This window comes from Passer montanus, unplaced genomic scaffold (assembly GCF_014805655.1).
Source record: "Passer montanus isolate IOZ18808 unplaced genomic scaffold, ASM1480565v1 scaffold31, whole genome shotgun sequence".
NCBI lineage: Eukaryota > Metazoa > Chordata > Aves > Passeriformes > Passeridae > Passer > Passer montanus.
The window spans coordinates 11172520-11188868 of NW_024367819.1; the positions used below are offsets into that span (position 1 = coordinate 11172520).

The window sequence follows — 16349 nt, forward strand, 5'->3', positions numbered from 1 at the left end:
GTTTTTCAGTGTCTGTCTCAACAGACACTGACAGACAACAGACAACATAGAGATATGAATAAATATTTTTGAATAGCTGCACTTTCCCATTACCATGAACCTCTCATTGTTTGACAGAAGCCACAGTCATATACCTTCTGTGAAGTAAAACAAATTTAGCACATTTAAAGTGCCTTTAAAAGCAGAGTGCCATCTCATCTAGTTCCCCAAGCTAAGCTGCAAATGCAAATTGCTATTTGGATGGGAGATCTCCAATACACATTGCTGGAATTGACACTGGTAACGTTACTTGTGAAAGTTGGTTTTGGGTTCTGGGTGGCAGAAAGGGAGCTCTCAAAGTGATATTTTTGTGCTACAAAAAAATTAGGTAAATTCTTCTCTAGCACAGGTATTGAGTAATAAAATCCTTAGATTTCCAAAATAATTTCTGTTTGTCCTGTTTTTTCCCACCCTGATTAAGGAAGGCACATATTTTAAATAGTATTTTCCTCCCACTCCCTCATTCTTATTGATTTTCATGAATGCACAATTTGAAACATAGTTTTCATGTATGCATATATATGAAATCTCACCTAGACACTCTTGGTAAACCCTGAAGATTCCGTAGTTAAATAGACAATGCCTAAATTATAGATAATGATTAGTTCCTACAACTGGCAAATTGGCACCAATACATTATAAAACAAGTTGGATGTCTGAATCTGATTTTCACCTAAGAATCTGTAAATAAAATTCAGAAATTAAACTGTGTAGCTATCTAAAATTGTGAAATCACGTATAAAGTGATAGTCTTATCATGTTAAGACAAAAAAATTCAAGTCCAGAAGTACACAGAAAAGTATTGTTGGTGAAAAATTCCTAGAAACAGCTAGATCCAGATTGGTGTAATACAGAAAATAAATTGTCATGCCATTTATCTTGAATTTCCAGAAGCAGAAAACATGCAAAATCTAAAATTGTCTTAAAAGAGTTGAGCTGGTTCTGTTGACACCAGAACTGACCTCGAGCCAAGCAAGTACCCTACCTACACCACCAGTTCATCCACTGGCAGTCTCTGTGTGACTGGACACTATAGAGACTGCTCCCAGACCTTTGAAGGTGTCTCACTTCCTAATCTGTGTAGATGCTGTTTTTAAAGATTTAATATCACAGTCTTTATCTGACCTGAATCATCTAAAATCAGTTTGCAGCACCCATAGAATTGGCCTGTTAATGTAAAGATATACAAACAGTTTTCCATTAATTTTTCACTTAGATTTTTAAATTGACAAAAACTTCCTTCACCACAGCATGGCTTTATTTTTGGGGTGGGCTTTTTATCTCTTGTCCTTACCATTGTTAATATGCTGTTGAATGCCTCATCTGAATCTCATAATGAATTGTGTTTTCTCCAGTTGGCAAACCCCATAAGTGTGGATACTGTGGTCGCAGTTACAAGCAGCGCAGCTCTTTGGAAGAACATAAAGAACGCTGCCACAACTACCTTCAAACCATGAATCTCTCAAGCAGCATCTATCCAGGTAATAAAAGTGTCTATTTGGTGAATACTGCTGTCCTGTCATAAATGCAGAGAAAGGAGTGCAAAAGAATTAGTAGTACCATTTGTGGCAACTTTTGCTTTGGACAGTCACACACATCCCCCACATGGATGATACTGTGTCTGGATTTATTCTTTATTTGATAAATATTTTTATCTGTTTTTTCGCTTTTTTTAGCTCCAATAAAATGCCAAAGTACAATTCATACATGTAGCAAAACACTTGCAAGTCCTGGAAAACATCAGTTTGTCATGCCAAGACAATACGGCTACATCACCTCACTGCCTTCTCTTGGAGGCCTATGTTGCAATACACTTATGGATGTATTTTTAATAAAGACTTGATTCCAGTGTTCTAGTTGGTGCTACAGAGTTTTCTGCACTCCACATCTCCTCCCCTTCTCAGGCACGGCTTAAAGGGCTTACTTGACCACTGGGAGCAACTCATCTAACAAGGATGAGATATCTGGCTTTGATCTCACTCTGCCAAGCAAGAGGAGATAAAGCCAGAGATATTTAATTTAGGAAGTTTGACTTGAGACAGTCCAGAATGGCTAATAATTTGTTGACAACCTTCTTCCCAAGCTTGCCTTTGAAAGAAAACTGGAGGGAGGTAAGGACCTGTGTTGAGACTAGGGTAATGATGAAGGTAAAGTCCATTTCTTGGAGAGTATCAAAAAACTATACCCAGAAAGAGAGCAAGCAGATATTGGGGCTTGGATTATATTTTTTAACAAAAATACAGAAGATCTGTAAGGTACTGATCACAGTAATTAGCCATACAAAGTCCTCTTGCATGTACAGTTTTAGATGGAGAAGATCCAGCTTCTATGGTGGAGTTTAAACCCAGCCAGTAAGTTCCAGTTCTGCACACCTTTTTAATCCTGTCAGTGTATGTTATTTAGTTTGTCAAATGACAAAAAATGGAATGTTCTGTCTGCCCTTTTTGCAATGATGCTTCATTTAATATTTTTTATCTGTACAGAACCTGAATATGTTTTTACATGCTATCAAATAATGTAAAGTATATGCACATAATGATAGCAGTAAATACAGCTGAGATGCTTCTGCAGGCAGCATGTTAGAGCAGTGCCCCTTCTAATTTTATTGAGGGGCTGCAGAATAAATGAATAGAAAACCTCAATGGAATAATACGCAGTGAGAAGAAATACTTATTTCTCAAAGAGATGACAGGATTCAGAAGCAAATATTCTGGTTTGGGATTTCAGTCTTCAGTGTCTAGCATATGGATTTAAGTGTCTGCACACTGCATTTGAAAATCTGTGTGAATGAGTAGCTGAACTATTACGAAAGTCTTAGTAAGATGAAAGTGATATCAGGAATCATAAACTTTAATAAGAAATAAAACATTTTTAGAGACTGATGCTTGTTGATATCAAATCCTGAAAGGAGAGTTTGCACTAGCTTACAACTAAATATCTAATAACTCTGTGGGATGAAAACTTAAGGAATTAATTAATGTTTTGGAAGAATCACTTCTTCTTGCATATACATTATATATATATATATATATATATATAAAATATATATACATCTTCTTGTATTCTTCTATATTCCATATTTGACATTATAGGACTGCTTTTGCAAATTAGAAAAAAATTAAATTAACTAAAGGGTTTAAACCTCATATTCAGCCAAAGACTCCACCCTTAAAGAAATTTAGTCCTCAATTAAAAAATCAATTCTATATAGTTCTAAAAAATGAAACTTTCCTGCATTTTTCCTAGTATTTTACATAATGAAAATGTAGAAAAAACAGTTGAGAATTAGTGGATATCCTGTGACTTTTACTGTATTCTATGATATATCTGGAAAAGCAAGCAGCTATAATATCACTGTTCTTAAACTATGTCAAGGTGATGTGGATCTGTTAGGGCCATTATTCAGGCCCCCTATTTTCCCCCAGCCTTAAAAATAAATTCAAAAAATTGGAATAAAAATACCTGCTAGACCATCTGATTTGACATTCTGCCACAACAAGATTGCTTTTTACAGGATTTTTAAAATACTTTTGGCAGAATGCACAGGAAAAATATCAGTAGAAAGAACCTAAACTTGTAGAAGTTTTCCTTCAGCTTGGAAATTTAAAAAATGTAATTGAGAAAGAACTTAAATAAGGAAAATATAGAGTAAAAGGGAGTAAGAAGTGGAACCAGAGATTGTACCTACATTTTTAAGTTTTGTTTTCTCTCTTTAAGAGAAGGATATATAACACAAAATTGGAACCTGATTAATTTAATAGCAAAATTCTTGTTTTAGAGGACTATAATCTCACTGTCCACATGAAGTTCTTCTCTTAGAGATATTACTTGTAGTTTTGCATTTAAGTTGAGTGGAAGTGTGCTGAAGTCTTACCAGGCTTAAATAAAACAGTAGGAGAAATAGTTTATGAAGTTTTTAAAGGGCCAATTACAGTTCTTCAGTCACTGGGAATTTTTGTTTGAAAAGATTAAATTACTTTTTTTCCACTTTACAGACACCAAATTATAGAGAAATAGTTATTCATTTGATAGCAGATTTCAGAGAGTTTCAGTTGCAAGTGCTGGGGATTAGTACATTATTCAATTTGCCCTCTTTTTTAATAACAGTTTTAGAAGTTTGAAAGTTTGACTGTTAAATACATGACTCACCCTCTCTTGGACTGATTAGAAAAGAAATGTTATTATATCCTAAACAGATATTTCTTGATCATTTCAACTTTTAACTAAATATTCAGTCTTTCATGTCCCTGTTGAATGTATGCCTTAAAACATTCTCTGTACGACTCTTCCTGAGATGGTACCTGGAAGACTTGGTCAGCACAAAATGCTGCTGTGTGCTTGTTCAATGATGGCTATGTACCATAAACACCCTTTAGTTTTCTGCACCTTCATGACTAAATTCTTCTAATTTCCTGCACTGGTCACAATCTTAAGTGTCTTATGGGGCTGGAACAAAATTCAGTGAAACTCCGTGTAGCTGTTATTGGCACTGGCATTTTCATTGTCACTATCACTGTCACTGCAGTGTGCACTGCTGCAGCAGGGACTCAAGAACCAGTTGTGTACTCCTCTATTTGGTTGCAGGGCACTATTAAATAGGAAACTTCACCTGTTCCTCGCAGTTATCCCTCAGAGCTGATTTCATATATTTCAGGAACAACAAAATTTTTACAATCATCTTTTATGGCTGTGGTATATTCTCAGAATAATACTGGATTGCTACGATGTGTTCTCAGCTATTGAGAAACACCCAGGTACCAGAGTAATGGGTCCTGTGAACCAGTAAATCCAGTGATAAAACAAATTCTCAGCAGGCACAGAAGAAAAAATGTAGCAGAGCGGGGCACTTAATTGAAACAACTCAAAGAATCAAAGTATAAAAATCATATTTTGTATCTTCTTTTAATAGCAACCCAAAAGTTCAGGAAAAATGTCCATATCTTAGTAGCAAATAAAAGTAAAATTAACCCCTTTTTCTCACTTGACAAACAAACCAAAAAGTCCCCAAATCCCACAAACAAAAAACCTACAGAAAAACAGTTGTGTTGTGATCTCAGTCCATTGACCTTCCTCTTAGATGCTGGAGGTCAGAAACACCTTTCCATACCTTTTTCACAATCATTGTTGTGACAGTGCATTTTCATACATCCCTTTTGTTTCTGCAGGAAAGTATTGAAGTAAAATATACTGAAAGTGAAATAGTCTCCTTTTCCTAGAGCCTCACAGTTAATCTCCTAATTCTACAGAGTCTCATCAGCAGCAGGAGGTTGGGAAACAGGTTTGAATATTGGAAATCAGTGTTCCACTGAAGGTGTGATTTTATCAATTAAAATTGTTAAAGTCTGAAATAGCATCAAGAAAGTATTGAAATATTTTCTACAGGTAAAAGGGGCTTTAGATAAGGGTTGGTGTAGATTGCAAATACATCTTCTTCTACTGGAGTTGAGAAGTTTATCTATTTTCCTGCTGAGGAAACAATTATCATATGGGAGGTTTCTCTGGGAGAGGTGCAGAATAACATTGTGGGGGGTTTCAGTGGGAGAGTAGAAAGATGAACTGCTTTGTGTCCAAGATAAAGATAGGACCTCATTTATTCACAGAAATGCAGAGTGGCTGTAGAACAGAGGGTGGAGTGACTATGTGGCATACAGGCAGAAACCTTGCAGTTGCTATCTCATTTTTGTGTCCTAAATGAGGAAAACATGAGCATGTACATAGATCAATCAGCGTGAGGGAATTTGTTACCGAGAGTCAGAATGGTCCTGTGTCTCTTAGGCTGAGCTCCTTCATCCAGCTAAAAGACATTGACTGACAAAAGATAACCTAAGACAACAGTTCCATTAAAATGGAACCTGCCTAACCCTTCTGATGTCATTTGATTTCAGTCATAAAAGACGAAAATAACCAGAGTGAAATGGCTGAAGACCTGTGCAAGATAGGGTCAGAAAGAGCCCTCGTGCTGGATAGACTAGCAAGTAACGTCGCCAAACGTAAGAGCTCTATGCCTCAGAAATTTGTTGGTAAGAGTTAAACGTTTGCTGTCTCCTAAAAATAAAATAAAGCAAATCCCCCTAAAAAATCATAACATTTTTACTTTTGCTTTATAATTTTACTTGTTTTGCTAAATTAACAATATGTATCTATCTCTATAGAAGAAGATACAGAAACGTGTTGGAGGAAAAAAATAATTAAACATCTCCAGCATAAATTTCTGCATGTTTAATTTTTCACATTTGGAGATCAATTTTAAGCCTATTTCCTGCCTTTTTAAAAGTTTACGGACCAGATCATTACAAAATCTGAACAGGTTCTTGAAGTTGCCTTAAGAACCTGAAGATAGGAATAGAAGTTTCCTGTTGGGATAGCATTTGACCACACTTTCAGAGTTATTTTATTGAAATCTTGAATGACATTCAGATCTGGGCATATTGGTGTTTCTGAAAGCATTTGTGAATAGTTGAATGTAGACTGGGTAATATTCTTCACCCTTTGATAAACTCTGTTTATTTTTATAGCCCAAATTTATATGTCTGAAAACAGTACCTAAATGAAATGTAAATTTTGTGTACATTCTATGAAGGATGCAAAAACTTTATGCCCATTTGCAGATAGCAGTTCTTGTCTTAACAATGAAAAATTTGACATTAAGCCTAGAAAAATGAAGACTACACATATTGTTCTGTTTAGTAGGCCTGTCCTATCTAGGGATTACAGAGGTTTTGTGAGATATGTTAAGGTTATTCTTCAATAAATTAAAGCTTGGGAGATCAGAGGACAGCATATACTCGTATCTGCTTAGGTTCTTTTTTAATTCTCTGTACATTTAAAAAAAATATTATTCTGTAGGAAACAAACATTAAAGTATCTGAAACAAAATGCACATTAAGAGGGTCTTCAGTCAAAAGTCAAGGAAAAAAAAGACCAGTTTATGGGACAGAAAATGCAAATATACTTTCTTCAACAAGGACACAGGGGTGAAAGGAAAATTAGTATTTCCTAGACGAGGAAAGGGGAGTTTCAGCTATGTCAGAAGGTTTTAAATTAAATTCCAAGGCTTTTTTCAAGTCCAAATACAACAATTCTAGGAGGTAGTCAAGGATAATAAATGCTTATGCTTATAAAAGGGCAAAAATTGTAGATACCAAAAATATATCGACTGTAATATATATGTAAGGCCAACCAGACTAGTTTAGGCACTCTAGTAACTGTTTGCATTAGGTATGATAATAATTCTATGAAAGCTCCAGGAAGATTAAAAGTGCTTAAATGTAAAAGGTACTAGCAAATATATGTAATGTATCCTTGGATATGGTCTGGCTATTTCATGCTCTTTTTCTCTGTTCACCCTGAGAAAAAGTAAAGACAGCCAGTTTAACTATGAGTTTTAGGAGGGCAGAGTTACCTGTCAGTTTTTCAGGGTGCAGTGTAGGAAGACAACCTACTGACAGCAGATATTTATGGAAATTTGCTAGGATTCAAAAGGAAAGTTTGCTAGGCTTCAAAGTTTTCTAACAAGAAAATGCTCCCAAATCCTTGACTTTCCAATCCTCATCCATCTTGCTTCTACAATAGAAAAATTCCTGATTAACACAAGGTTGGGCTGGCTGCTGGGAGAATTTTTGGCTACTAAAACATGTTTATTGCTCTTGTAGATCATGTCCCGATACTTGTGCTGAATTCAGGGGAGAAGGTGAAAATAGCATCCTCACATATGGGAAGGAGTGTCTTCTGCTTCACTAGTTTTTCTCAAGAGTAAATTAATTACCTTTCAAAAATTAGATTGTTCAACAAATCCAGCCAGTTACCTGTCAAATTCTCTCTGTATTCCAAACTGAAATAGTTTCTAAACCCTAAAGAACTGGGCCATCCAAACCAGAGAGTGAGAACTTCATTAAGAGTTGATATAAGGTTATAATGGTTAAAAGAACAGGCAGCCAAGAGAGGGATTAAAAAATACTAAGAGAAAAGGTGTTCGCATGCAGTGAGTGCATTTTTACTGTTAAAGTACCTGCTTCAGAATCCTGAGCAGTGCAAACCTTGAAGTGCATCAAGCCATTAGCAGTTTAATTTACTTATGCTCTAATAACCACAGAAATGAGCTATTATTTTTAATGAGTGCAAGTATCACTGCATTGCCTAGGTATAGAAATGGTGCCTGCCTACCCGAACTTTGTGTGTGTTTCAGACACTTTGCTTAGAAACAAATTTTTCTTACGAACACTTGATTCTCTCAGCACAACTACCAACTAGTTATGCTACATAAAGCAAATACTACCCAAGAAACAGATATTAAAATCTTGCTTTCTGGATGCCCAAAGTTTTGTTTATAATGAAGACCAGTCTCATTTTTCAATGCTGTGCAGTGCCCATGGAATATGAATGATTTTGGCTTAATTTTTTTCTCCTTGAATAAAGTGTATACATTCATGTTAGGAGACTTTTTCTGTACTTAATTTGAGAGCCTTTTACAATGCCTATTTTGAATCTTAGGCAACTCTGCCTGAAAGTACAGCATTATAGAGGATAAATCTGGAATTAAAAGAAAAAATGCTGCCCAAATTGGCAGAATGATTGGGAAAGAAAATAAGAGGAACTGGAAGCTTGTGTAGCATAGCAGCTAAAAGGTGTCTGTACCCTACATCCCCTATAGGAACTTATGCAATGCTCAGGGTATTTCTTTTTCTGCTTGCAGAGCATGGAACTGGAAGAAACCATATCTTGTGGGAAATGTAGCCCACAGGACTTCCTACACTTTAGCCCCCATCATTGCAAAAGTGTCATGCTAGAAGGTTTTTGGTCTCTTCACTGACTTTGAATGGTCAATCTGAGTAGAAACTGGGTGGAAAGTTGTTGATAAATTAATGTGCATATCTTCTGGTAAAATTTCCATGCTTCTGTTAGTATTTCTTTTGATAAATTAGGACTTTCCAAGACTTACCAGTAAATTTCATGTTGATCAGGAAATGGTGACAGCACTTTACAGAGATGTTTGTGGCTTTTAGTGTTTCCCAAGACCTGAAGAGCTAGAAAATCCATCCAGACTATCAACAATATATTATTGGTAGACCATAGGAGCTTGTGAAAACCTTATACCTCTTTACATTTGCATGAATTTATTAAGGGCCTGGTAATAACTTTGAATGGTTTATGCTGTTAGAGAAGACTGTTCGAGTTCATAAAATCAGTATCTGTGCATTTAAACAGTTTTTTTCCACTCCTAACTTTTTCCTTCTGTGTTTTGCTATCTGTTCAGTAATTTGGGAGACATTGTAGTGAACCTCAACATTCAATACTGGGGTATCCAGCTAAATATACATTAGTGTAGTCTGATTAAAAGATAGCTAGCTAGCTAGCTAGCTAGATAGATTTACCCCTCACTTCAGGCATCCCATCAGAATCAAAGTTACCAGTAATAAGTAATCTTGCTGTAGATAGGGCTTTCTAACTTGTAGAAAATATATGCTCCAACTACAAATGCGCTTAAATTTTTTCCATGATTCTTGGTTTCTCCTGTATACAACAACTTTTTGACACAAAATATTTAGGAACATGGGTAGCTTCTGGTAAGCTACCCAATATACACATGCTATTACAGGCATGTGTTTAACACGACTTATGGTAGGTGTGTGGGTATGGTGGCAATATGAAAAATAAAGTTTTTATTGATTTTGCTCCAGAATGGCATATGTATGATCACATTATGGATATGGGTTATTTCTAAGAAACTGAAGGTCTAAAACTAAACCATACAATTTCCATTCTAAGAATGTAATACTCTAAGTAAAAATATTGATAATGTGCTTCATGCTCTGAAGCATCAGGCCAAGCTTGCTGTGGCTGTGCAGGCACAGTGGCTTCAGCAGCTGCAAAGGCAATCCGTGCCTCTGCTCGCTGTAAGAGGCAGTGAGAAAGGAGGAAGACATGACAAAGCACTAGATCTGTAGCTCCCATGATAATGGTCTGTAGCTCTGTATAATTATTTCCAGAATTTCTTTCATCCATTTGCTTTTCCAAAGCCCTCAAATTATTTTGCATGCTGAAAAAGACCACCAACCCACCACTTTTCTGAGCAGCTGTATTACAGAACTGTGAACACCTTAGGTGGATTTCAGAGGTGGATTCAGTCAACTCTCCTCTTCCCTGTTTTATTAATCCATTATGTTAATTTCCTTGATCATGTAGAAATCAGCCCTCTAACTCCTCACTGTTTTCCACTGCAGGTGACAAATGCTTGCCTGATCTTCCATACGATGCCAGCATCAACTACGAGAAGGAGAACGAGCTCATGCAGACGCACGTGATCGACCAGGCCATCAACAACGCCATCAGCTACCTGGGGGCAGAGTCCCTGCGTCCCCTCGTCCAGACACCGCCGGGGGGCTCTGAGGGAGTGCCTGTCATCAGCCCTATGTATCAGCTCCACAAACCTCTCGGGGACAATCAGATTCGCTCCAACCTCCCTCAAGACAGCGCAGTGGAAAACTTGTTGCTGCTTTCCAAGGCCAAGTCTGTCTCCTCAGAACGAGATGTCTCTCCCAGCAACAGCTGCCAAGACTCAACAGATACAGAGAGCAATAATGAGGAGCGCAGTGGTTTGATCTACCTGACAAACCACATAGGTGCCCATGCAAGAAATGGCATCTCTATAAAAGAAGAAAACAGGCAATACGATGTCTTGAGAGCAGGTACTGACAATTCCCAGGATGCTTTCAAAGTGATCAGCAGCAATGGGGAGCAAGTAAGGGTTTACAAGTGTGAACACTGTCGAGTCCTTTTCTTGGATCATGTGATGTACACGATCCATATGGGCTGCCATGGATTCCGCGATCCTTTTGAGTGCAACATGTGTGGCTACCACAGCCAGGACAGGTACGAATTCTCTTCCCACATAACTCGAGGGGAGCACCGTTTCCACATGGGTTAAAACACTGGCACAGATCAAGCCTCAACAGCTGTGTTACTGGAGCTGCATGAGCCATGACAGCAACAAAGCAAAAGTCAGTTGGACAGTAAAAGTCACAAGAGACTCATAAGTTCAGCAATGTTCTCCCACAAGAACACGGATTTCATTTTGGTAGCATGCATTGCAACTCAGTTTTCTAAAATGAGTTTTTACTTAAAATATTTGATCACCAAAAACCTTTAGTAATGTAAGTAGGAGTTTTTGTAATCACATAGCTGAAAGCCCTTCCCTGAACTGATGCTTCTTGCAAGCCCCCCTTGCCAGAACTCTTAAGCACGCGCAGGGTGCTCCACATGGTGAGGACACAACAGGCAGCAGTGGCCAGGCTTTCTCTCTTGCACCCTGAGCACAGGGCTCTTCTACCTGATGTGTGGTTTTTTTGGATTTCCGGTATTATTTGACTATTTTGAGAAGATTGAACTCAACTAAAGATGAAGGGACCCATCTCAGATGATTTCACGGACAGCTGGGGTGGGATGGGACCCCCCACAGCCAGAAGGTTCTGAGCTGCTTTGGTGGTAAGAAGAACATTTCCACCTGCAAGGGTGCTACTGGTATTGACAGCGCAACATGCCTTGTTCGTGTCACTAGGCAGGCGGGTAGGAATGCAAAAGATAGAAGAAACACCCTTGTAATATACTCTGTGAAGTATGAATTGCATTTAATGTATAGAAAAAGGGTATTGTTGGCTCTTCTTTGAATAAATATTTTCTCTTCCTATCCAATAAACCCCAACTTTTTGTCAAGCAACCCCTCCTTACTCTGCATACAAAAGTTACAATGTATTTAATGTTTCTTTCTCTTTAAAGTTTTAGTTATTTAGAAGAGTTGATGTACAGTTGAGAAAGTAGATAGGTATATGTGTGGGGAGTCTTCTTAACACATTTTTCATCTTTTTAAACTATCTGGAAAAATACCCAAATGTCCCTCTCTTAGATGTAAAAAAAGATCCCATTTTTCTGGCACAGAAGATGTCCTCTTGTAAATTTTGTGGCTCTACTCATAAGTGTTGCACTTGATTATTTTTAAAGCACTGAGATGAATTAAACCAGCCAGTCAAAATTTGCAGCCATCTTCTTTTTTCCTGGCATTTGCCATTTAATGAGGGACTAAGGCCCACAAATGTGTGGTGACCCTTTACTTCCTATCCAACCAGTCATTTCACTAAGTGCTTTGAGTTACTTTTACTTCAGTGGAACTAATCTTAATATATAAAAATGTTCGTTTTGCAGAATGGAGACCAGAGGCTGCAGCATTTTGCAGAGTGCAGAAAAGTCCACCAAAATCTTTCTCTATGGTGGGTTCTGCTGCAGGTACTGAAGCTTCAGTTAGAATCAAAACTTCTATGACAAATAGATTTTAACTCCATACACATCTGATAAAAAACCTCTTTTTTTTAAACCTTCTACTTAGCTTCCTCTTCCAATATTTTATTTCTTTTCCTGAACACCCTCATGCTTTAAGACTGGGCAAAACCAGATATTTTGCAGCTGCATAAAAATCTGTCACTGGTGCTGCAATATTTTCTGGGAACCATTCATAAAAATAATCCATCTTACTATCTTAATGTAGAAAATACTTCCACTCTTTCTAAGGAATGGGTATTTTACAGTAAACACAGTCAAATACCCAACAAGACCAGCAGTCTTTGAATACATTTACAGATTCTCCATTCACAAGTGCATGCAAGCACGCATATTTACTACAAAACAGATTCGATGGGACCATGAACGGCTTGTACCCAGGCCAATGTGGCCTGATACTACATTTGCAGCTATATTTGATAAACATTTCCTATATACGCATGCTATTACAGGCATGCCGAGTTCCTTCTTCTGCTTTCACTTTGGCAGGTGTAGGTCAGGAGCAACAACACTGAGGCTGAGGAAGGACACTGATGAAAAAATGAATCACAAATGTGTGCTTACACAACCTCCAGCTTTAGCTGCCCATGCCAGCTGTGAGGCCCTTGCTTCACTGGACACAGGGGCATGGCAGTGTCTTCACACTGAACATGCAGGAGAGCCTGACAATGTGGTGGCTTTGTCACCAGAGGTGAAAGCTGTGTAGGAATGCCCACAGATCGGTGCACACATCCACAGCAGGGAAAACACATTACTAGTACATGTTATCCCCCCAGATGAGCAGTGTGAACTACAAAGGTGATCACCTCCATTCCCCACATTAGGACTCGGTTGCCTTAAGGGACTTTATTGATGCCCTCTGCTCCCACATTGTAGCTCAGCTGAGAGGCTATTGCTTGTTATCTTCCAGCCCAAGAGGCTGCACAAGGGGTGGGCACAAGGAATCCCTGACCACTTTCATGCCCCAGCCATGGTCTTGTCATCCATGCCTGCTACACATTCAGCTCCAGTTCACCTGGCAACAAGGTGTTAACAAATATTTTTCATAGGAATGATCTGAAGAGGACTTTCCAGGGGTTAACTTACATGGATGAATTTCCTTTAATTTTTACTTTCTTTAAGTACAGTTGGAACAGGTACATTTTTCATAGCTGTCAGGGTTACATTCAGCTGTTCTTAACCCTCTCCCATTTTGATTGATGCCAAATGAGAGGGGACAAAGTAATTTCTGAGCCCTGCTGCAATATCCTGTGTGAGATCAGACATTGCCTATGCAGAAATGTTCTGCTTTTATTGCTCTTAGACCTCTTTCCTGTTCTTCTTAGGTTTAGGTCACTATATACCCCACGTCATAAGTTTTTCTAGCCTTCATTTTAAGACTCCCCCAGCTATACAGGGCAGGGGGACAGCAGCTCACTCAGGTGATTTTGTTTCTTTGCTTTTACCAAAAACCAACACAAATAAAGCCACGTGCATGAACCGTGTAAACAAGCACAGCTCCAGCAGAGTTCGAGTGTGCCTCAAACACAGCTTTGAGAGGTGATTTCTGATTCCTGGGTAGGTTTGCTACCTTCACCACATCTCTGTGCACACACGCACCTGTCCGAGTCCCTGTGTCTCTCCTCCTGTCCACGTGCACTGTGGCTTTGTGTGTCATTAATATTTTATATACATTTGTATGTGTATATATATCTAAAATGGTTGGTATGACATGATGATGCACTGTCACTCAGTGTGGGTTTGTTTCCTGGCTCTGGAGTTTTCTTATTTATATTATAACAAAATATGTTGATGTTGTATAATAAACAGTACAGTAGTATAAGTATATTAAGACACAGTGTATCAGGGCACAGTCTAAAGGCGGAGCAAATGGCATTCTCTGTTCACTAAAGGGCTTTTTTAGTTTTGCTTTTTTTCCAGTGTTTTTCTCTTTTGCACAAAATCATCTTCAATTTGTTTAGGAACAAGTAGTTCAGTGATTTTATTTATGAACATATGCAAGGATGGCATGAAAATAGGATGTTGTGTCTGTGTACGTTGAAACAAACTGTGCCCTCAGAAAAGTTTAGTGTAATCTTCTTTTTTCTCTTTTTTCGCTATGGTGCAATACCCTGATATGGCTTAGTTGACCTTTAAAAGGAGTAAATATGTGAGTGGTTTTAAGTTTATATCTGTTTGAAAAAAGTAAAAAATAATTGCTTCCCATTCCTTCCCCAGGCACTGTCTTTTCTAATGGAAAAAGTTGTATTTACACTTTTTTTTTTGCTGTGGTTTTATATTGTAACTTCCTTTTCTTTGAGACTATTGTATTTAAAAAAAAGCAATTTCATAAAAATTGGAAATATTATTAAATTATGTCTGCAAACTGAGATGTATCTTTTGAGACAAGAGAACAAGATAAAAACCCCAAGCCCCAGAATATTTTTGTCGCTCTCCTCATGGGTGAAGGAGGCATTGGGTGTTGTGTCTGTGGGTGTTGACTCTGTGGGAGGGGACACAAAGGAAGGTGAGGTGCAGTTAGACAGAGCCCCATGGGGAGTCCATCCATGCTGTCCCTGCACCATGGAGAGTCCCTCCATGTTTTCCCTGAACCATGGAGAGTCCATTCTTGCTGGCCTCACAATCCCAACTCCGTGGCCAAAAAAAGCCAGGCTGTGTCACCAGCCTGCCCTCACCTCCTACGTCAGGCAGCCTTGCTCAGCCAGCTCCAGTGAAGATCAGGTCCTGAACTGGCCACCCGCTACCCAGAGTGTCCCTGCCCATCCCAATCTCCCAGGTCCTGCGAGCAGCCGACCGTTGAGAAGTACTTCCCCTCCAGCCCTCTCCTGGCACCCTTCCCTCCCACCAGCCAGATATGGAGTCATTACAGAACACAATTACTTCTGCATGTAGAGTCATGGTAATTCAAAATAAAACACAGAGAAATTATTTCTACTATTTGCCATAACAAAGGTGATTTCTCTGCGGGTGTCCCTGTTTCCTTCAGATTCCAGCACAGTAAATTTCACATCACATATTTAACGCAAACAAGAATCAATGTTTTTCTCACAAAAGGCACCATTTATAAAGTTTAGAAATATTTCCATTTGTTAAACTGTATTATTATGAACAAAATGAGATTTTAAAAAAAAAGAAAAACAACCCCAAAACAAGCCCTTATGGTACTGCAATAATTCTTTTACAGGTTCCTAAAATCTAAATTTTCCTTAAGTTCCTTAAGTTTTTGTGGTATAGTTTCCTCATAAACTATGTCTACGTAATATGTGAAGGAACTAAGATCCTAGTTTCTTTGTTCCCCATCATAGCTGGTTCTCAGTAAATGAAACTACAGATTTCTGTTTCAGCTGGTGACTTTTCTCCAAAACAAATATGTTCTATTTAATAATAATAATAATAAATAATAATAATAATAATATACCAAAGGTACTATTCTCAACCAATGTTATTAAATCCTTTAGCTAGAGAAATCCACAGATTGAAATGCAAGTTTATGTGCCTAAAAATCTGTTCTGTGTCTCTTATCTATTATTTTTCAAAGACTTCCTTCAAATCAACACATTTGTATTTTTTCCTACTCCAAAAGCTTGATTAAATTACATCAGAAACTGTGGCAGGGGCCATGATACAAATTGTTACACAGACAAAACCTACAGCTAACAGGGGTGAGTTATTTTCAGCCTCAAGTACTCAGACCAGCTTCCCAATCCATACATAGAGGCATTAAAACACCAAAACAGCATTAACGTGTCCTCAATAAAATGTTTTTGAAATCAAGAAATACACAAAAAGACACACAAATATTTTAGAGATACCAAAATGAGAACTCAGAGCCAGACCTGGAGCACATGGATCTGATAACGTAAAAATTTCCTGGCTTTTTAACACTCCGTGTGTGTGAGAGAATCACTCAACATCGTACTTGGGGGAAAGGAGTTAGAAATGCTCCTGACTTTGCCAATACACTGAGGGTATTGCACTGCTTT

General features: G+C 38.0%; 1 protein-coding gene across 8 annotated transcripts in view; it reads left to right on the top strand.

Annotated features, from left to right (window-relative positions):
• The window catches only part of IKZF1 (IKAROS family zinc finger 1), a 70055-nt gene extending 55319 nt beyond the window's left edge, over positions 1-14736 (top strand). For 5 of the 8 annotated variants that reach the window (XM_039714866.1, XM_039714865.1, XM_039714864.1 and 2 more), the window contains exons 7-9: positions 1395-1520; positions 5925-6059; positions 10260-14734. In XM_039714866.1, coding sequence (XP_039570800.1) covers positions 1395-1520; positions 5925-6059; positions 10260-10963 — 965 coding nt within the window. In that variant the 3' untranslated portion in view covers positions 10964-14734. Of the gene's footprint in view, positions 1-1394; positions 1521-5924; positions 6060-10259 lie in introns of all 8 variants that reach the window. The other 3 variants (XM_039714868.1, XM_039714863.1, XM_039714867.1) reach the window with 3 other exon arrangements.
• The last annotated feature ends 1613 nt before the right edge of the window (positions 14737-16349 follow it).